At 43.9% G+C, this 21858-nt stretch overlaps 1 protein-coding gene across 1 annotated transcript in view; it reads right to left on the bottom strand.

The window, feature by feature from the left end:
* Positions 1 to 5861: 5861 nt before the first annotated feature.
* The window catches only part of MTTP (microsomal triglyceride transfer protein), a 50888-nt gene continuing 34891 nt past the window's right edge, over positions 5862 to 21858 (bottom strand). The window contains exons 13-18 of the mRNA XM_090034783.1: positions 21744 to 21841; positions 21533 to 21654; positions 20240 to 20467; positions 12524 to 12648; positions 10327 to 10497; positions 5862 to 7504 (exon numbers count right to left, since the gene is read on the bottom strand). Of these exons, the coding sequence (XP_089890909.1) occupies positions 7336 to 7504; positions 10327 to 10497; positions 12524 to 12648; positions 20240 to 20467; positions 21533 to 21654; positions 21744 to 21841 (913 nt within the window). The 3' untranslated portion in view covers positions 5862 to 7335. The remainder of the gene's footprint in view (positions 7505 to 10326; positions 10498 to 12523; positions 12649 to 20239; positions 20468 to 21532; positions 21655 to 21743; positions 21842 to 21858) is intronic.

Genomic DNA, 21858 nt, shown 5'->3' with positions numbered 1-21858 from the left:
GGGAAGTGAAATATCAAAGGAAATACACTTATCACAAACCTGTAGCATTAATTTTGTATGTGTGGATTTGCAGCTGAGTTGTGTCATCAGTGTGTACGCTTACTTTTATTTCCTCTAGCTATTAAGTGCCTGGGTTCTGTAAATGGTGAGAGTTATCATTATGCTGTTATCATGTATAATCTCAATTCATGAAGCTGAATTTTTTTTCTTGGATTTTTAAAAGATTTTTCACATTTTGTTTTCTTTATTTTTTATTCGTACCTCAGCAAGGCCTCAGAGCCCTGGTCATGTTGAAGTTAAAGTTTTAATGCTTCACAAATGAAGTTTTAGACCTAAGACCTGAACTAGTGTACTTGTTGCCACAGCAAATGCCTAATCGTTGGATCCTCAACCTTTTCCTTATTAAGGTTACACTTTGCACACTGAGATTTCCCTGAATGTCCTTCCTTTCCAGCTGGGATCTCCCTCCCATCTAGCAATATAAACCCCTGCATAGGTTAGGTTAAGTCAGGGTCAGAGCGTCATTTTATTGTAGTGACAGAAGGCACTTTCACCTCAACTTTCAGTTCATGGAAGAAACAACAGTATCTCTTATTTCCAGTTTTCAGCTGTGCTTGTAATGGTGAGAGGGAATCAGCAGAGAAGCAGCAATCAGAAACTACTGCTTCTGCACTTCAAAATTCTCATGCCAGCTTCTCACCCAATCTTCTGAGCAAGGAGGAAACCACATCTTGTTGACTGTTCTGAAACTATCAGTGCCAGAGGAGACTTCCCAGGCAGTAGCCGCACGAAGGAAGCTCTGGTATGATGATTGAGCTGGAACCGAAGGAGGAAGGGAGCATTGTGTGCAAGGGGGTGCAGACAATGCATTATATGTAATAATTATAACTAGCTCTTATGTAATGGGAACTTTTTGGTATTGAGAAGCTGTAGAGAGGATAGGGTGTCTAGAGTTGTCTTCAGGAGGGGAGTCAGTTGAAGGGGACCATGGGGAGGAGAGCTTTGGTGAGACAAAAACACAAAGGAGATGTGAAGGGAAAGACTGAGATAGGTGGTGAGATTTTGCAGTTAGAGAAAGGCAGAGAGCCTCGTAGAGAAAAAATAATGGAAAAATATAGCCTTGTGGGAGGTTGCATGCAGAGGGATGGGTTGTGTTTGGGGAGGATGGTTCAGAGAAAGGGAGAAGATCTGAGACAGGTGTGGTAGAATATTTGGAGGGGGAGGTGTTTAAAGTTTTACTGGGAAGGTGGCACAGGAATGAGAGCAAGAACTTGCTTTACTGGGCAAAGGTCCTGCGGCATGTCAGAGTTATAGGTCAGAGTCCCCTAACTTTTTTGGTAAAGATACTCTATTGGCCACAGTCACTTTGTGTGTTAATAACCACATTTGAAAATGTAGGTAATAATACTTTGCTTATACATAATGCAGTTGCATATGGACATCTCAAATTGTTTTGCAGGGGTGAGTATGCCTAAGTAGGCAGCTGGTAAAAGCAGTGTGAAGGGCAGGTCTGGTCCATCCCCATAAAGATAAGGGTGCTGTTCTAAATTCTGACACAAACTTGGAGCGTAAGGCAAGTTTGACACATTTTGCAAATGCTTCTTGGGCTTCAAAGTAACTGGGTCAAAACAGTGTTATTGGGACTAAAATAGAGCTGCATAATGGAGGCTGGCTGCAATCCCAATTAAGGAGCCATTAGATTTTGCATAGTATCTGTGAGGTTGTTTCTTCCTAATATGACTTCTATTATAACTAGCAAATGGCCTGTCAAGAATAATGGATGAATTTCAAATAACAAAAACAAACAGATGGATTTTACTTTTTATATTTATTAAATTAATTATTTATAAAACTTAAATAAAATAGGTGGAACATTTGAAGATACCAATCCCTTCCTGCACTTGTTCTTGTCCAGCAGGCTGAAGGCACACTCGGCTGCCACCTGCGCGCCTCTTTTCTGGGCAAGGACAAGGGCAAGAGAGCTCCACACCTCACAACAGCTGCCCAGACCCTGGGGCTTCCTCTGCACCACCCTGGGTGCCTCCTTCTCTGCTCAGGATGGGGTCTCTGCTGCTCGCTTACTGCCACACACCTCTGCCCGGCTCCCACTTTTCCTTAGCTGGTCCCTCCCTGCTGTGCTGGGCTCACCCCAGGTGCCTCCTTCCTTGCTAAGGGCTCGGGATGGAGCCGCTGCTGCTTGCCCACTGCCTTGTGCCTCTGCCTGGCTCCTACTTTTCTACAGCTGGCCCCTCCCTCCCCCCACCTGCTGCACCAGGCTCCCAGCACCCTCCGGCGAGAAGCTCAGTAGAAACAACCCTGGCCCCTGACTTTTTTCACAATTCTGGAAGTTGGGAACATCATGATGTGGTCACTAAACAAATGCTAAGGTTTAGCGAAGAAATTTCTCTGAAGACACAAATGTTCTCTCTCTTCCAGTTTTCAAGCTATTTGCATTTAAAGAGCATTACAAACAGGCAGACACAAAGACAGATGGACTAAGCCCTTTATATACTAGCCAATTGCCCATCAAGAATGAAGGGGGAGGGAGAGTGGGCAGGAATGGAGCCTCATCCCCCCCCCCCCCCCATCTGGGCCCGCTCCCCTTCCCTCCTGCTGCTTGGGGTCCAGGCCCATACCCCACCCCCCATCTCTACTGCAGTGATGGGGGAAGGCGAGGAGTGGGCCCAGGCCCAATGCAGGGGAGGACTGGCTCTGAGGGTGGGGAGAAGCCAGGCCAAGAGACCGATGGGGGGTGGGAGTTGGGAAGGAGTGAGCCTGGGCCAAGCTGGGGGAGAAGGCCTCTCCTCTTCCCCCAGCTGCTGCTGCATCGGGGCGCATCAGGCCAAGCCCGCTCCCCCCCCACTGCAGCGGGCCAGTTCCCCCTCTGCCTCACATCGGGCCTGGGCCCACTCCTCCTGTGTACCCCCCCCATGTTGGGCCCACTCCTCCCCCCCACTGCCACTGGGTTGGCCCTGCAGGTGGCAACAGAAGGGAGGAGGGGCAGGCTGACGTCCCCCCAGAACTCCCCCCAACGGCATCCCGCTCCCCTCCCCGACACCACCACTGCTGTCACCTCCAAGGAGTGGGAGCAGGGGGTGAAGCCACCGGAGCTGGTGTCGCCCCCCCTCCACTCCAGAGCAGGGTGTGGGGGGGTGAGGCCAGCTGGCCTGGCCCCTCACCCCGTTCTGGCCGCTTCATTGCTGTCTCCTCTAGAGCTGTGCTGACCTTGCCCCCTCACTCCATCCCCTGTGTCCACACCATCATGGCAGCGTGTTGCCACCTGCCTGAACGCTTCTTTGTCAGCCAATCAGAGTGTGAATAAAATGTTACAGATAGATTAAGACTTTTATAATATTAGAATATAGCTTTTTAGAAAGCTGTGAAATATTCAGTACATGTCACAGGAATGTGATTTTTCACCAGTTCAGACTAAAGTCAGCATGTGTCAAGCCTAGTGTGACATTAGCACACTGGAAAAGAACATTTACAACAAACAAAATCAACTTCGCTAGTATTTTTCAGCACATCTGCTGGTGCTGTTGAAGATTGTTCTCATTTGAGAACTAGCATAACTTTCTGTTTAAATACTGAAGGGAAGTCATACCTCTAAGTTTATAGAATCAGGCTATTGCTAGGAAAATTGCCCTGCTCTTATTCTTGGGCTGTATAACATGATTGCTTAGGAGGCAAAGATAGGTTTTCAAGATTGTGTATCCGCTGACACAGGATGATTCTCCCTCCTCAGAATGGGATGAAGTAGGTTTTATAGAACATAGTGGGCACATCTACAGAAGACTAATGCGCTGTAAAGCATCACCATCCACACATGCACAGGACTTAGTGAGCAGTAAATTTGGCTAATGCATGTTTTGCTAGTACCAAGAAATACAGGTACTAGATTAACCATGCATTAGCTACTGCACAGTAGCATCTGTGTAGATGCTGACTGGGAACAATTTGCATGGTTAATCTAGTACCTGCAATTTTCTCCTGGTCAGTCTAGGCAACGAGGGATTTGGGGGTGAAGGCTGTCTGCGGCTCCCATGCAGAACTCAGGATCGCAGACAGGCTTAGCAGCGCTGGTTTGAGGCAATACCCTGTGGCCAAGCAGCAGCAATGCTCTGAGTGCTCTCCTCACTGACAGAACAGGGTTGCTGTCTGTCCCCACAGCGCTGGGGCAGGAACAGAGAACTCCTCCATCCCCTTAGCCCTGCCACTGCTTGTGCACCACATGCCCTAGTCAACTGCTGCTCCCTACCCATGCCTTACTCCCCACTTGTCCCACATCTCCCCCTGGTCCTAGTACTGCTTAACCCTCCAGTCCCAGCATTACTTAACTCCTGGATCCCCCCAGTTATGGGCAGGGAGTGGGAGCCAACTGGGGCATGTGCTGCATGGGGAGCAGCAGGGCTGAGGGGATGACGAAGCTCTCTGTCCCTGGCCTGGTGCTGTGGGGACAGAGAGCTCCCCCATCCCTTCAGCAAGCAAAGCTATGGGAGAGCTCAGGATGTTGGTGCTGTTTGGCCATGAGGCGTTGCCCCAAGCCAGCACCACCAAGCCAGACTGCAATCCCAAATTGCATGTGGCTGGGAGCTGTCCCCTGCTCCAGGACAGCTCTCTCCCACATCCTGGAGCCCAGACCTGACCCTTGTGCCCCCTGCCAGCCCAGGGCTGGCACTAGGAAAGTCTGGAGCTATCCCTGGCTGCTGCAGGGTGGGTAGAGGAGGGCAGAAGCAGCAGTGGATTCAACTGCTCCTGTTGGGAGCAAATTTGCTTCCCACATGGGCATATGTATAGATGTGTTCCTTGGTGCAGTATACTGCACTTTATTTTAAGGCACAGTAACCTTAAGGTGCATTAACCACACCTGTAGATGCACCCAGTGTGTTTTGTAGCCCAAATAGTTTCTGTGTTCTTGTGGGAGTGAAGGAGGATTTTGACTGATGACCTGTTTCATAATCACATTTGGCTCAAGGCTTAAACATTTTATATGCGTCTTTCCTGTCCTTGCCATTCAGTTTGCAAGGACACTCAGATATGGAGATATGGATAAAAGTGCATCATTCGCCCCTTAAAGAGAGAGAGAGAGGGAGAGAGAGAAACAACCTCACCCCACAAAACAATAAAGGTTGAAGCAAAACTTTTACATATTGTGTTTTGTCCCATTTTATTGTTATGTTCCAAATTAAAGTATTTTATAGCTTCAAATGATGTATTTTGGAAATGCAGCAAGCAGCCCAGCAGTCCCTGCTGATAGTTCTAAAATGAACAAATAAGCAGGTTGTTCATTGCAGTTTTATATGTTTACAATAAGACAGGTGTGGACTGAAGGGAGGGGAGATGTTTCTGATTTCAGTTTCCAAAATATGTCTTTTCCTGGACTTGTGTAGCCAGCCCTTACACTAGACACCTTGGTCTAGAAAAGGACAAATAATAGTCATTTAGGAGGTCAACAAATTGGGAAGGGACATACCTTTTTTTTTTTTTTTGGGGGGGGGGGGGGAGGGGGTTACAATGCTGTAATATCTACAAAATGTTTAACAAAGCCAGTACTTCTTATTACTTTCCTTAGTAGTACTATTGCCTTCAGCTGGACTTACTGTGTAAATAGTGAGTACTTATTTAATTGGACAAATGAATGGGCACACTGATTTCAGTGCATCAGAGTAGATTTGATTAATCAAGCCTGCTGGAGCATGGTAATTACCACACTCCAGCAGACTCCACCATCACATATATTAGTATCCCTGCACTGAAAAACGGCACTGGGGGCACTTCAACTAAAGGTCATTTAATGAGCTTCAGTTATGGTGCCCCCACTGCCATTTTTCAGCATAGGAACGCTGATACATGTGATGGTGGAGTCTGCTGGAGTGTGGTAATTACCATGCTCCAAGAGCCACTTTAATTAAAGCACCCTCCCCCTTCCAGTCCTGAAACACCACGGTGAGGTACCCGGAAAATGCACATTAGCTTGTTTTAACGTGCATTAACTAAATAGCATGTTTTAAAATGACACTTTAATGTGCATTAAAATAAGCTAATGCACATTAAAGCACATGTATAGACATGCTCAGTCTAATTTATCTAGAGGGAAATGCTACACTATTCTCCTTACTGGTCTTGCTAGATGCTACATTCAAAACTTTTTTTTCCCAAGACCTTAATTCTAATTGTAGTTCAGACAGTTGCTAGTCTGTGTGCTTATTTCTGGAAATGCACCTATTTGGATGATACATTTTCAGGACTAGGCCTGAGCATTGGCATGACTCTGCTCCCATTGAAACCAATGAGCATTCTACCATTGGGTTACCTAGCTGGGCCAGTGCTGTGCACTTTAGGAAATGTCACCCTTGGTTCCCAATCAAACACATCCAACCATCATGCTTAATAAAAAATAAATAAAAATTATTACTGTGAAAATTTTTTTTTGTAAAAATCCTGCCTGCTTCTGATTAGGTGACTAGGCAGCACCAAGCAACTAAGAATTCATGGTCCTACTTAGAAAGATACTATTGTGTATTTCAATAAAAACTGGTTATCAGTTAAAAAACCCCAAAAAAACCCAGAATGCCTCTCAATGTAATTATAAATACTGTATTTACTTGCTTACAACACACATCCTTTCCCCAAACACTGGGATGCACATCTTAAGTGGGAAAGTTCATTTTTCCTCTCTGGGATTGATACATATATTCACTGCCATGTAATTGTCCTAGGAAGAAAGGGCGGAGTAGACCCTTCAGAGTCACAGTTCTGAATAGTAGAATCATAGTTCTGAAACACTGGCAAGAGCCTGAGTGATGCTGAGGAGTGGCATGCACCCCTCCTGCCTGGGGCCAGCATCAACCATGTTGAGCCCAGACTGTGCTAGTTAAGGTTCTGAAAAAATTGTCTTTTTTTTCCCTTCATTTTTCCTTCCCAAAACAAGGGGTGTGTGTATTATTTGGGGGCACGTGGTATGCGAATAAATACAGATAATCATTCTGTTTACAGCATAATTGTTTTTGCTGATAATCAAAAGCATGGGCTTCTATATTCCCATGTTGAGGAAAATGAGTGTAAAAGGACAAGATACAACACCACCCCCAAGGGAGTGCACAAAATACCACCAAATTGTTCTTTGTTCTTCACTTTTTACAAAAGTCTTAAATACAGGTAAATATGTAAACACAAAGATTTTGATCCTGTCCTGTTGCAGTCAGTGGAACATTTGCCATTGACTTCAATGGTGCAGGATCAAGCCCTAAGCTAGTACAGTACATACAAGCCTAAGTCACTCAGGGATTTAGTCACTCGTGGATTTAGTCAAATGAAAGATCAAAAGTGCCTGCTTTAAAACCAGCTGCTGGAAGAGTCAGACTCAGTGCTGAAAACTTTCCTGCACATGTTGGAGTTCTCTCGATGCAGAGGGAGTTCAGAACCTGCCAGAAATTGTACTTTTCCTTTCCGGGAAGTGTACCGCTTGCCAGATGGTAGGCTTTCATATTTAGAAACATATTGCCTGCAAAGACACAATATTGTTACTAGGTTATAAGCAAAAGGATATCAACTTTGTGGCCTACATGTGTGTAAAATTTCCTTATCTAGTCTCACATACCAGACTGCTTGGTTTCAGTGGGTATGTGTACACATTCATTAATGATCCATAGTTACTGTGCATTAAGTTTAGTACTTGCATAATCAAGTACTAAATCAATGCGCAGTAACTGGCGCTACTGCGCAGTAGCACCAGCACGTGGGTTTTTACAGATGGTAACTGCACAGTAGACTAATACTACTGCACAATAGCGTATTAGCATGGGTTTTGTCCAGCACTCTACTGCGCAGTGTTGTTAGGGTACTGCACAGTTAGCATCTTGTGTAGATGCACCCAGTGTGACTTCCAGAGAAAGCCAGCATAGATAATGATATATCTATCAGTCTAATTAATGTTTTTTCAGAGAAACTGAAATTCTTGGAAAGCTCCAAATTCTTACATTTGCTTTTCTGTTCAGCCTATCAATTGGTACTTTATACTTCTAGACAGAAAGACAGAACAGAAATCTCTCTCACAGGGACTGATAATGCTTTCCCAAGTCTTAGCAGATCATGATCAGGATGGAAAAACAAATCAAGGCCTGTCAGATGGCAATACAGGGCTACCCCTTAGTAAGATATCTTTTCTTTTATTCTGTTATAATTATATTTCAGAGGGAAAATTGACCATAGTTAGAACAAAATGTTTTTAAAGTACATAATTTCATAGTTTCTAGGGTCAGAAGGGACCTGAGCAGATCATCGAGTCCGACCCCCTGCCATGGCAGGAAAGATTACTGGGGTCAAACGACCCCAGTAAGGTGTATATCTAGCCTCCTCTTAAAGACCCCCAGGGTAGGAGCCAGCACCACTTCTCTTGGAAGTTGGTTCCAGATCCTAGCCACCCTGACCATGAAGTAGCACCTCCTGATATCTAACCTAAATCTACCTTCTGCCAGCTTGTGACCATTATTCCTGGTCACTCCTGGTAGTGCACGGGGGAACAGGGACTTCCCCAGCGCCTGCTGGTCCCCTCTGACTAGTTTGCAACAGGCCACTAGATCCCCCCTCAGCCTTCTCTTCTGGAGGCTGAACAGGTTCAGGTCCCGTAGCCTCTCCTCGTAGGGCCTGCCCTGCTGCCCCCTGATCATGCGAGTGGCCCTCCTCTAGACCCTCTCCATGTTGTCCACGTCCCTCTTGAAGTGCGGTGCCCAGAACTGGACGCAGTACTCCAGCTGCGGCCTGACCGGTGCCGCGTAGAGGGGGAGGATCGCCTCTTTGGACCTGCTTGAGATGCATCTGTAGATTCATGACAAGGTGCAGTTGGCCTTCCTGACTGCATCCCCACACTGCCGGCCCATGCTTATCTTGGCATCAGTAATGACTCCAAGATCCTTTTCTGCCTCTGTACTGATGAGAAGGGAGTTCCCCAGCCTGTAGGTATGGTGCCGGTTGTTCCTCCCCAGGTGCATCACCTTGCACTTGTCGGTGTTGAATCCCATCCTATTCTCATCCGCCCACCCCTGTAACCTGCCTAGGTCCAATTCCTCCCTTCTAGCGTGCCCACATCCTCCCACATCTTAGTGTCATCAGCAAATTTGAACAGGGTGCTATTTACCCCCTCGTCCAAGTCACTGATGAAGATGTTGAACAGTGCGGGCCGGATGACCAAACCCCAAACCCTGTGGAACCCCACTGCCCACATCCCTCCAGGTTGAAAATGACACATCCACCACCACTCTCTGGGTGTGGCCTTCCAGCCAGTTGGCGACTCATTTGACTGTGTGGGTGTTGACATAAAGTACAATTTCTCTTGTAGGCCAGCATACATAAGCCAAGCACTAAACAGAGTGGCTAATATTACAGGCATCAGAAACTGGTTGGTCAAGAGGGGAATCTTGTCTGCTCAGGTCTTGTATGGTTAATGATTTATACCTGCAGTAGCCAACTAAATAGCCCATGCTTCTTGTTCACTTCTCAGGTCCTTTTACTGTCTGTAACTATGACACTTTAGATTAACTGAAAATGGTTATCTTTTCATTTTCTTTGCCTTCTAAGGCCTGTAGAGAAAATCTGGCAAAATGAAGATTCAAAGCATGTCTGGGACTGCGTAAGCATTTATCCAAATCTCTCAAGTAATAGGTCTTGGATGATTTGCCTTAGCAGATACATGTGTGTGAGAATGATCTTTCATAGTACCTGTTTTTACTATGCCTAAATCTATTCTCTCTGCCTCTGGGCATGTCTACACATGCTTTAACACACTTTAGTTAATGCTCGTTAAATCTAATACCTCCATTGTGAGGTACTAGGAAAATGCATGTTAGCCTGTCTTAATGTACATTAACTAAAGAGCCAGGGGCACTTACACACATGTGGGAAGCCTGCTCTGACGTGCTGGAAGTCCATCGTAAATTGACATGCTCTGGCAGCCTCATGCATCACATGTCTCAACAACACAGCATGTCTCCCTTCTGAGAGAATGGCAGCGGTGCACATTGAAATAATACATGTTTGATGTGCTTTAGTTCAAAGCACCTCACTGCCATTTTCTGAGTGTGGGGATGTGCTGCACTGCTGATACATGTGATGCATGGGTGCTTTTAATTAGCACAGCTTGCTAATTAAAAACATCTAGCACCATGTCAGGACCATATGTAAAAATGCCCCAGTTTTTAAGTGATGCTTAATGTGCATTAAAATAGGCTAATGTACATTAAAGCACATGTGTAGACATGTCCACCTGAAAGTTCCAGAGGTTCCAGGTAACTAAAAGACCTTCTTGTTCTATATATTTATACTCCTTACCTGAATGGAGATTCGATCTTGTCTATCTGCATGCAAACTAAAAATGGATACTGTGAGAACTGTACTGTAGATATGAAGTCTAGTGTGGCCTCTACTTCAATACTTGTTTCCATACCAGCCTGCACAAACAAGGAATCCACTAGGATATTGCCAGCCACCAGCATGGCTCCCCTGTAAAAGTCACATAAAAGAATTGGACATTAGCAGATTTCAGAAACAAGCAGGGGATTAAATTGCAAACAGTTCTAACATCTAAGCACCAAGGGTCAACAACCTTTTAGGAGCAGTGGGCCAAATTGATGGAGATAGGTCCAAAGGCCGGACATTGCTTCTGACTTAGCTGCACTGTGCCCGCCTCCCATCCACCCCGGCCTCTTGCACCTCTGCCACAGCACTGCCACTGACCTGTTGTCATATTGCTGCTCATGTGCCAGTTTCACAGGCAGAACACAATCTCTCAGTCGGCCAAATCCAGCCCATAGACCATAGGTTGCTGGCCTCTGACCTAAGCAGTATAAATTCCTTTCTAGGAAGCCTGTTCTCCAGACACTGTATAAAATTCAGTGCCACAGGGCATAGGTATCATGCACATGTAGAAGAGAACAGGGCCTTTACTTTTCAGTTTAATTATACATGTTGGAAAACATATATCCTTTACAATTGCAGCCTCCTGTATTAGCATAGTGGTGCACACTGCTCTGACTTCCAAGGGTGATAACTCAAAGATCCTCTGACACCAGTACAAAAAGGATGTGCAAGGCTGCTATTTTGTTTTCTTTCACTTTCCAGTGGTTTTGCAGGGGAATGGCAAATTACGCCCAATGTCTTTTCTCACTTGCATTTCTGACCAACCTTTGTAGTGCCTTCACAATGTACAAAATGAGGCTGGCAGGGCACGAAACTTAGACTTAGTGCATTTGGAACCAGTGGACCACTTGGATTTAATTTGGTACAGATACATGTTTGCTCTGTTCTAAGTTATTACTGGCTTCTTTTTTGCAATTCCTTTACTAGCTGGCTGTCAAGAACTGTTCTGTAGAGATGGGTAAGCCTCACACAGCCAGCTAGGAGAGGGTCCTTCTCTCTTCAGACAGGTAGAAGTCATGGGGGAGAGCTTAAATTCTCTCCCGGAGTTTAATGCATCTCTCTGTAAATACAGAATACTAAAACAAGCAGTTTAGACTATTCAGGAAATCATAATTCCACAATTAAAACCTTGCCTATTTTCCCATATCTAGCCCCTCACTTTCAGGGGGTCTTGTGCCACTTTTCTTGTACGTCCTCAACTCTCATCAAAGTCAAAGGGAGTCCAAGGTACTAATATCTGCTAATATGCCAGAGAAGATGCTCACTAGCTACATCTGGATGTGGACTGCTACATTAGTTCAGTTCATGCTACAGTTGGCACACATTCCGATACCTGGAAATTCGTGGTAGGCTCTACCACTGCTTGCCTGCCTTCAAATTTCCAGCCTTTCTCGGGGCCCAATGGCTAAAGTATATGACTGAGGGCCAGATCTATCCCACAGGTCATATGTCTGATAGACCTGAGATCAGACATGGACCTGGAATTGAAGAATGTCTGAATTTAAATCCTAATTCTAGTACTGGCTTACTCTGTATCATAAGGAAATATACTGGACCTCCCTACCTCACTTGGTTCCTCTTTAAAGGTGTGGTTATACCTTCAAAGGTGAGGATTAACTAATTAATTAATGGTTAACATTTTCAAAAGTGCCCAAGTTCATTCTGAAAATCAGTTCAGACCATTAGGCGTCTGAGGCTTCTAAATCTTAGATGATTTTGAATTAAAATTATCCTATAGTTTTAAATCATGTTGAAATTCAGTTCTCACTTCCCTTTTTGCAATTTCACTGAACCCAGTAGAGCTATACAAGTCTACAACCCAGTAGAATTAGTCCTCTGAATCACCTGAGTATCAAATGAACTGAAATCATTAACCATACTGAAGGAAATTCATTTTTATAAGATGTTATTGTTATTGTTTTTACAGGGAAGGGGAGATCTTATTGCCACTTGATTTTTCTCCTGAAATGATAATCTAATTTTAAACATAACTATCCTTTAATTTTAATTAGACTTCAAAGTCCCTTGATTTTTAAAATCCTCAAAATAGACTGTCTCATTTTACATCTTTCATCATATAAAGTTACAGCATATACTGAAGGTATCTCACCGATTCTTGACACTGGTTTTGGATTCTCTGTACCAAAGACTGAACTCCATTCCACCTGAAATGTCAATGGCCAGACCACTTTGGAACTCTGTATTGGCCTTCAGCCCAGACTGTAACTGAATGACCTATAAACATAAAAGAACCAGGATAACAACTCGCTTTGCCCATTGGAAAGTTAAACACTCTTCATTTTCTTGCTTCTTTTAGGGTCAGTTCTCACTTGCTGGAGTTCACCTACTTTCCATTGCATATTTGTTGGGACAAGAAGGAATATCATTGGAGTATAGTGAAGACTTGTCCTCCCTTCCTCTACACACATGACACACCAACACAGAATACACGGACATTTCTGTTCTTCCTCTTAAAGCATGACAGAGCTACTGCACAAGCATGCAACTCTCATGAAAATCCAGGTGGAATTCTGACTTACTCAGCTTTCTTTCTTGGGAGCTCATGGCATAATGCAGCCCTCCACTTCTTCGCTGCACCTGAGGCTTATCACTGCAAACCCTTGTTCCATATTGGTAGTAAATACAAAGTGCTTTGCTCATTACAGCACAGCAGAGACCTCATGAATAATCTGGAATTGCTGTCCCAGAAAAAGTTCATCTACAGCGAATCTATTGGCAAATATAAATTAGTTGCCTATGTATTCAGTATAATTCCTGCCTACATTGGGCCTGCTTGTGGTTTCTTGAAAACTTTACAGCTGGACTGGAAGTGCATTTCATGGAGTCAGTTTCGGAAGTGATAATAGCTCAGGGTCACAACAGCTCATTACATTTGAATTTTGTCAGTCAGCCAGGATTTTAAAGTTCACACAGCTTGGCAATCTGACCTGCTTTATATAGCTGCCTATGTCATCTTAAAAACAAGAAAAACTAATTTTTTTTTTCCAGAAAGAATATTACTGTTTGAAAATGTTGATTTAGATGCTAAAAATGCTCCTCACTACATAATGTAACTGCCTGGTGGGCCTCAGTATAGTCAACCTGATGGCTGAGGATCATGGAATTCTGGGAGAGGAAGGAAGTACAGCACAGTGGACTGGGCACCAGGAAACACCCACTCCAAAACTTGCGTTGGAGGTTGACTCCTGTGACTTGGGCAAGTCAGTCAGACCCTGATCCTAAGCCAGGGGCGGGCAAAATGCGGCGCATGGGCCGGATGTGGCCCGCCAGGCCATTCTATCCAGCCCATGGGGCCTCTAAAATACTAATTTTCCAAATTTTTATCTGCCCTTGATGGCTTGCCAAACCTCAGTAAGCAGCCCTCTGCCTGAGATAACTGCCTGCCACTGTCCTAAGCCCACTGAAGATTAAAAAGTTGTCAGTCAGCTCTAGCATGCTGTGAACTAGACCGTGGTCTTTCCATATTCATGATCTATACTAGAGATGGCAACATACTGTACAGACCTCAGGCCAGATCCAGCCTGCAGAACTACTGAATCCAGCCTGCAGAGTCCAAGGGCTTTCTATTCTTACGCTCATGATCATGTCTGCACTGGTGCTAAGCAGAGAAGAGCTGTGCCAAGGCCAGGCAACTTACAGCTGTGTCCTTGCTGCAGCTACTTCTTCATCTCACCCCTTAGCCTCCCCACAGCCAGGGTGTGGGTACAGCTTCCAGCCAGTGGAAAGCTGCACTGGGGCTGGGCAGCTGGAGGCTGTGTCCATACTGCTGCCACTTCTCCCTTCCTCTTCCTCCTGCCCCCCCAACTGTGGCACAGAAGCAGCAGTAGTGCGGACACATCTTCCAGCTGCCCAGCCCTGGCACTGAAGCTGCACCTACATCCCAGCTGGAGATCAGGAGGCTGGGAGAAGCAGCAATGGCATGGGTGCAGCTCCCAGCTTCCTGGTCCAAGGAAAAACCCCTGTCATGGATACTGCAGAAGCAACCTGGCCCACACTGAACCAGAGCTGAGTTGTTCCAGGCCACAGCTTGAAAAGGGTGCCAGCCACTGGTCTATACAGTGAAAGCTGTGGTGTTAGTCCATACAGGACACAAATGCCCTTTCACAAAAGTCTGGGCCTGAATTTCTTGTGAAGGAAAAATGTTTGCAGCAGAGGGAGGAGGGAACAATTTGTGTCCTGCCAAACAGCAGCTATAGGGGAAATGAAGAAGGGAGCCACCATTTTCCATACAATGGAAACTAATGCCTCATTCCCCCTCCATGCCATCATGCTTTGGTTGTCAATTTGGAAAAGCAATATTTTGCTAGGAGTCCCCCAGATCAGTAAATCTTGTGGCTAAATTGCCAAATCCTTTCCTTGCTTTGGTACAGTAGCTTGTGTCTGGCCAGTCTCTCTTTCACCTCAGTTGTTCTAAGAGAGGAATTCCTCACGTTGATCAGAGTTAGCAAAGTGAGAGAGGACTTAGCCAGGTCTGGATCTGATCTTTGGGGAAGTCCACCCATGTGGCTGACTCCTGCTGTTGTTGAGAGTCTGCTCCTTTCTGTCACCTTTTCATGTATGTCCATAGCTCTCTGGTGTGATGACTTTTGTCCTCTTTCTTTATCATCTAGTTCCCACCCCCTCCTGGTAGTTCTTTTTTTTTCCCCCATTGTTCCTGTTCTTCTTCAAGTATTTGCAGGATGTGGGAATGGTTGATCTGCCCTCTCCTATTTGCATGAAGGGATCTCTCTGATCTTTTCCTTCTAGTTGTCCTGCAGTCTTGCTAAAGCTGTCATGATAAAAGATTAGGCTCCCCCTATTAGCGCAGCTTGGTAGCTGGTGAAGTTGCTTTGGGGTCTTAACTTTTATTCCTTTTGTGGCATACAGGGCCTTCAGAAATGTAGTGACTGTATATGGTGACTTCACCTTTTAAGGTCCCAACATTTTGTGTGGCAGAGTTCAGAAGGCTTCTCACTTGTCAGTCAGTTGTTGCTGGAGTAGGCTGGAGAGTTTAAGTAAGAATGCAGTAGGCTGAAGATGGCTTATAAGCAAGGACGCCCCTGGCTAGCTGGATCATATGTTGTTCTGTTTTCCTGTGATTTTTTTCATCTAATCCTGGCTCCATTGAAATCAAAGGAAGTTTTGCCTTTTGATTTCTCTGGGGCCATGATTACACCTGCTGTAGTTAATTTAAAAGGCCTGATTTACTTATTTTAATCTGGAGATGCAGCACCCCTTTTTAATTACAGTGATATTGATTTATAAAGGGTAGGCAAGGCAATATACAATAGGATATATTCTGGAAAAAAAACAATCCTGCATAAGCAGGAGAGAGATTTTGTTACTGTGCACTGTCAAATTGGACTTAGGTATTTGAGAGGAGGATCAGTTTGCTAAGACTCTGTGATTAACTGTGAGAGTTACTGTGCATGTGACTAGAGCTTAGAAGCCTACAACAGAGTTAGGTCAAACCTGCCTTTAAAAGGCAAGCAAAATTTCATGTATGCTTTTTGTCTTTTGCTTGACCCACTCCTTCATTTCCTTGTTTTGATTCAAATCCTGAATTCTTAGGGACACAAGTGCAAATCTCATTCAAATCAAGAGAAGGTTTGTATCTATAGTCACTGGTGAGATCTGGCCCTTTAGAAGTGCTTTTTCCCCTTTGCCTTTCTATTTAAGGCTTTGCAGTGTCACTTATAATAGAAGACAGGGTATGGAAAGTTGGGATCAATGTCTTGGCACTGCTTCAAAATGCTGGAATATGATCCACATCAACAAAAAAATCTACTATGTACAGTACTGGTAATGCTACTGTAATCAGCAGCAGATCCAGAAATAAGGCAAGGGGGGTGCAGCCCCATTTTTGGATGTGCTGCACGTGTGCAGTGAGCTCTGCTGTAGCTCAGTTTGCCCTTCCCCTCTGCCTTCCTCCACATTGAATTCAGCAGCAGGGAAAAAGAGGCATGCAGTGGCAGTGTTCAACCCATCAGCTCTGGAGCTACATGTGAAAGCAAGGGCTCTAGCCAGACCCTGAGCCAGGAACTCATGTCAGGACAGCCAAAGGGGTCTGTGACCATGCCACTGCCCTCCTAGACCTGCACCTGACTAAAATGAAATGGAGCAGCATGCCAGAGGAAAAAAAAACACTTTTAAAGAAATTAGCTGTCCTCTACTGGAGTCTGGTTCTTTGCTTTGACCTACCAATAAATCATTTGGTTTCTCTACTCTTCTGACAGGTCTGATGTCTAATAGAAATACTGTTTTTTACACTCCTGAATGTTAATACAGGCATCTTCATAGGCTCAAAAACAGTTTTATAAGAGTGGATGCTTTTATGAAGGGACTTATAATTTGTGCAGTGTCATTCTTAATCCATGGTCCAAGTTGTGAAAAGTGGCAAGGCCTGCAGAGTGCACTCTTATGATTTTTGTTTGGGATTTCATGAGAGATGGTGCTCCAAAGCAAACATCAAGAATAGCAGGCAGATAATTAAAAGGATGTCACCAATGTGGGAGCTGCATTCTTATCTGAAGATGCTGTGCCTGACTATACTCCTGATCACTAGAGCTGCAAAGCTAGTGAAAGAAAACTATTTATCCTGGTTATTTTACTTTTTATATTTCACAGGACTTTGTATATCATTGAACAATTACACCTTTTCTTTTCTTTAACCAATTAGCAAGAGAGCCACTGACTATGTGAAATGATCCCTTATATTGTATATGCAGGAAGAGGGGAGCATAAAATCCTGTATAACATTTCCAAGGGATTTTAAAAAATCTGGATATGCTGAATATTGGATCAGCCAGTTTTAGATCCCTACTCTCAGCCCTTCCAGCCATCCTCCTATAAATAGGATAGCAACTCTGCCATCTATATCCTTCATGTGTTTGTTCCTTTCTGTGCTGGACCCATGTTTCCATGAGCCATGCTTATTGCAGATCTTTCTAGCAGAGAATTGAGCATGGGTGCCGGAGACAGAAATGAACAGTGTTATAAATTCTTTTCTAAAGCCATATAATTGGCCAGAATAGTTTACCAGGGTTGTATGCCAGTTGGTTTGTTAAGAGGATGATGACCTGGATGACCTTTGTCTATGCTGACTAGGGAAAACAAATGAGTAGCCAGCTGGCAAGAAACTTGGCTAATCATGGCTCTTGATGATCCAGCATTTAAGGACCATATCTATCTAGAGATGATTCTTCTCTCAGAAATGGTTTCTTAAGTGGCAGTATTACTATTTAGGGCCCCATCTACACTTACATTTAAGCTATGTTTCCTGGTGCATATCAAGTCACAACTGGAAGGCAATTTCAGATAAAAATATTTTTATCACAGTTTTACTGGCTTGTTTAAAGGTGGTTGAATTCTGCTAAAACAGTTTATAGTTTAGAACAGAGAGGGGCAATTTTTTGGCAGATGTGCCAGACATGAAGCCCTGCACCCTCCAATCCTCTTCTTCTGCCTACTCTGTTTTCTGCTCCCTGTCCTATCTGCTGATGTGCTGCCTACCCCCTCCTCAATATGCTGTGATTCCTAGGGCACTTATGCTACAGGTTGGCACCCCTGCTTTAGAACGTTATTGCTAAAATATAGTCTTTATCAGCTGCCATACACACTAGCCATCTGCATCCTGTTAAAAAACTGGTTAGCCTGAATTTGTTTCAACTGTTTTTTATCATTTCATGGCTTTAACTGGACAGTACTTAAAGGGAAGCATTGCAGGGTCCATTAAAGTGTCTGCTGCTTGAATCTCCACTTATGCAGCAACTGTGCTATTAGTGACACAAGAAAAAAAAAGCAGCAAGTGTTCCCATCTGTTCTCTGTGCTGTCACAGAGCTTCCGTTGCCAAGGCTTCCTATATTTCAGCACTTGATCTAAAATGCTGGTGTAAGTTGAGGCTTGTAGTTCCAACCCTGGTGTGGCCCATACGCTTATTAGGTTCTCTGAAGAAAAGGAATCCAGAGTCCACTGGATGGTAGAGTCCCTGCAGTGTCTTGCCAGGCTGTGCTGCCAGAATATTTATGGAGCTTGGTGCATGCACAGCAGTTGGAAGGAGTTAGTTCTGGAAACACAGTGCTTTAGTGCTCTGGCCTGGAGAACCTAGATGCTCCCTTCTCTTTCCCACCTCCCTTTTGGTTTGTTAAATAGGTCACTGTCATGCTGCAATTCTTACCTGCCTTTGCCTTCTAAGAACCCAGAATGTTTTCTTAATGAACTTAATTTCCACAGTTTGTTCCCTGTATGTGAAACTCTCTTAGTTGGCAGGACCATTTCAGAGCGGCTGAGATTGATTCAGCCCTGCTTACACAGGATCACATCTGGCAGATACTGTCAAAGGTACAACTTTGGGTAAATTACATTCTGTCTTTGAACAGTTTTGACATTTTCCTCCACCAGAAAGTGGAAAGATAAAGGAGAATCTATGAGCTAAGAAGTTCTGCTATGGGAGCCTCTGTAAATTCCTACGTTGAGTGAAGTTTGCCCCACAACTGCCTGGAAACCCAGTACTACGTTAGCAGGTGGGTTATAACTGGAGACTGCCAATCAACCTTTCATTGGTTGATTTCTACTATTAGATCTTCCCAATTCTACACTAAATTATGTTTAGTTATTGGGGCAAAGGGGAGAGGGAGAGGATGGAAATGAAACCACACATTGGCTTTGCTTCAGGAAAGGTACCTAAATGCGTACTGTGCAAATGTATCCTCTCTGATCAATCACCTCTATCTCTGAGACTACACTGAAGCTTGAATGCTTAACAGATAGTCTGAAACACTCTGTGGTTGTGTCTACATGAGATTCTGACTGTATAGTTGTTACTGAGCAGTCATTTAGTACTTGCATACACAAGTACTAAATGACTGCGCAGTAACTAGCGTTACTGCACAGTAGTGTACCCGAATAGCTTTTCGGTGATGCTGAATGCACAGTAGCTCATTGCTGCTGCAGAGTAGTGCACACTTTGTGTCACATGCTGCCACTGTGCAATAGTAACGAGCTACGGTGCAGTCAGCATCCTGTGTAGACATTGTATGACTATGTATGACATAGTAATGACCACCATATCAAAAGCTATATAATAGTCTCCATTTTAAATCACTGTTTCTGCCTGAAAATTAATTATGGGATAAAATTTGAGTAATGATTCAGTAGTTTTGGAGTAGAGGAAGGTGACCTCACACAGGAAAACCTGCAACCATTACACACATTTTGCTTGAATCTTTTGTGACACCAGATTGGTTGTGGGTATAATTTTTACCGTGAAGGTTCTTTTAAATAATCAATGAATGCTCACTTAACTGGTATGGAATTATGAACCCTTGAAAACTGTAAGAAAGACTGCATCATGCATGCAAACCTTGGTAACTCAGTTCAGCATTTGACAGGGAGTACCCAGCCTCAGTGGGTCATTAGACAGATTTGTAATAAGCAAACATATAGGCCTGCTGTTGGCAGCACTAAGCAGTTGAGAACTATCCAATAAAAAGTAACTGGCTGAGAGCAATATGGTGGGAATCAACTTGTTTTTTTTCCATAGGAAACAGATTTGTCCTTGTAGCATTAGTATGTCTTTTAGTATGATAGGTATTGGTAGCCTTTATCATAGTTTTTTCTTTCCGCTTTCTGAGCTGATTTCCTGTCATTTTGTTTTTATATAATACATGACTTCTCTTGTGACGGAATAGTAAGCAGATCTGCTAGATTATTAAATAAGTAAAGCAAAACACCATTGTAAGGGGGTAGAAGAAACTGGATTAGGAATAGGGGAGCGTGTGTGTGCTTGAGAGACAGAAACAGAAGCGTACAGTGTGTTATTAGTACCTGTGAGTAATCTGTCAGGAGGACAAGTCCTTTCACCACGTTAATGGGCTCTCCAGTTGCCGAAAACATTTTAGACATTAAATCAGCGTACCCTTGGAAAAATGTCACAGGCCTGAGCTGAACATCAAACAGGATTGCTGACATGCCAGCAAAGGACTCCAGGTTTTCCTCGCCTTCATCAGCAGACGCAGCTATTATAGTTTCCAGGCCCTGAGCTTCAAGAACAACCTAAAAGGTAACAGTGACACAGCATTCAGGACGAAGTCTGTCCACTGTGGACTTTTAAACACTGCCAGCATTCCTAGTATGTGAATCTGATGTACATTTATTGTAACAAACCTAACTGCATGCAATCAAGAGTAAAGAGTTAGAAGACAAATAAATAGCATAACAATAACAAAGTAATCTCAGAGGAGCCTTTCACATTTAATAAGCTTCAGGTGAGGTTTTCTTCTGTTCAAAAGAACAGCTGAAGGCCTATACCTCAGGTGAGCCCTAAGCTCTGAAGACCGCTTACTATCATTCCACATTTTGTGCCACTGTGAAGTATGCCAATTCATTCTCCCTCCGTGTGCCAAATTTTGGAAATGAGGCAATGAAACTGTCTTCACATGGTGCTGAATGTGTGCCAGTAAATATCTGAGAGAAACCCAGACTGCTCTTAGGCTCTATGTGTCCAGTGTTGATCTGAGACAACTGCGTTGCCTTATTTTCAGGAAATGGTACACAGGGTGAAGTGAGAGGGTGAGGCATGATTCCTAGTAGTGCTTCAGGGTACGGTACAGAAATGGTGTGGATGTGAGCGAGGAAAAAAACAGTGACGTTCTTATCAGACAGTTCTTTTCCTGAGAGAATTCAGCAGTATTTTTATATCTAATGGATTTTCCATAATATTGTTTTTAACAAAAGGCCAAAAGAAAAACTTCTAATTTTAACTCCTATAAATTTTTCAAACCAGAGCCTGTCCCTAATTTTCCATTTTTGATTAGATCCCAGACTCTTGGAATCTTATTTTAGAGGTCTCTGAAGTTTTCACTGGATATAACAGGAAGACGATGTAGTTTTTCTATACAGCTGGAACTTTGGATTTGTTGTATAAGTACCTTTTCTTTTTTAAACATGTTTTCTCATTTTCAGTGTGTTATTCCCCTCCCTCCCTGATAATTGATATATTCTCTGTCTGATCCTGATGCCCCAAACTCCCATGGCTTTCAATGGGAGCTACATATGCTCAAAGGCTACATAAGGAAGCCCATATTCTGGCTCAGTTTTTATGACGCATATGGCAGTTACCTGGTTGGCATGAAGTCGAGACTTTTTATTGAAAATAAGGATATTCATGTTACTTTTCCTTAAGATGCCAGAGCCTGAGTAGAGTATGTCAAGGCTGTACGTAGCAGATGCATCAGGATCACCTTCATTAACAAAAAAACACATACATGTGATTAAGTCACATGATTGGGGTTATAAATGGGGTTAACAGGCTACTTTTTTGTTTACATACGTGTTACATAGCCAGAATAGGCAGAGGAAGATCCCATCTTAGAGAAGCGGTCATAGTTATGAACAGACATGTCCTTCAGAACCTGGCGAATCATTTTGCTTTAGGAAAAAAGCAA

The sequence above is a fragment of the Crocodylus siamensis genome, chromosome 2 (assembly GCF_052110815.1).
Source record: "Crocodylus siamensis isolate JL-2025a chromosome 2, ASM5211081v1, whole genome shotgun sequence".
NCBI lineage: Eukaryota > Metazoa > Chordata > Crocodylia > Crocodylidae > Crocodylus > Crocodylus siamensis.
Note: the sequence above shows the minus strand (reverse complement) of the source record. Positions and strands in the feature narration are given on the sequence as shown.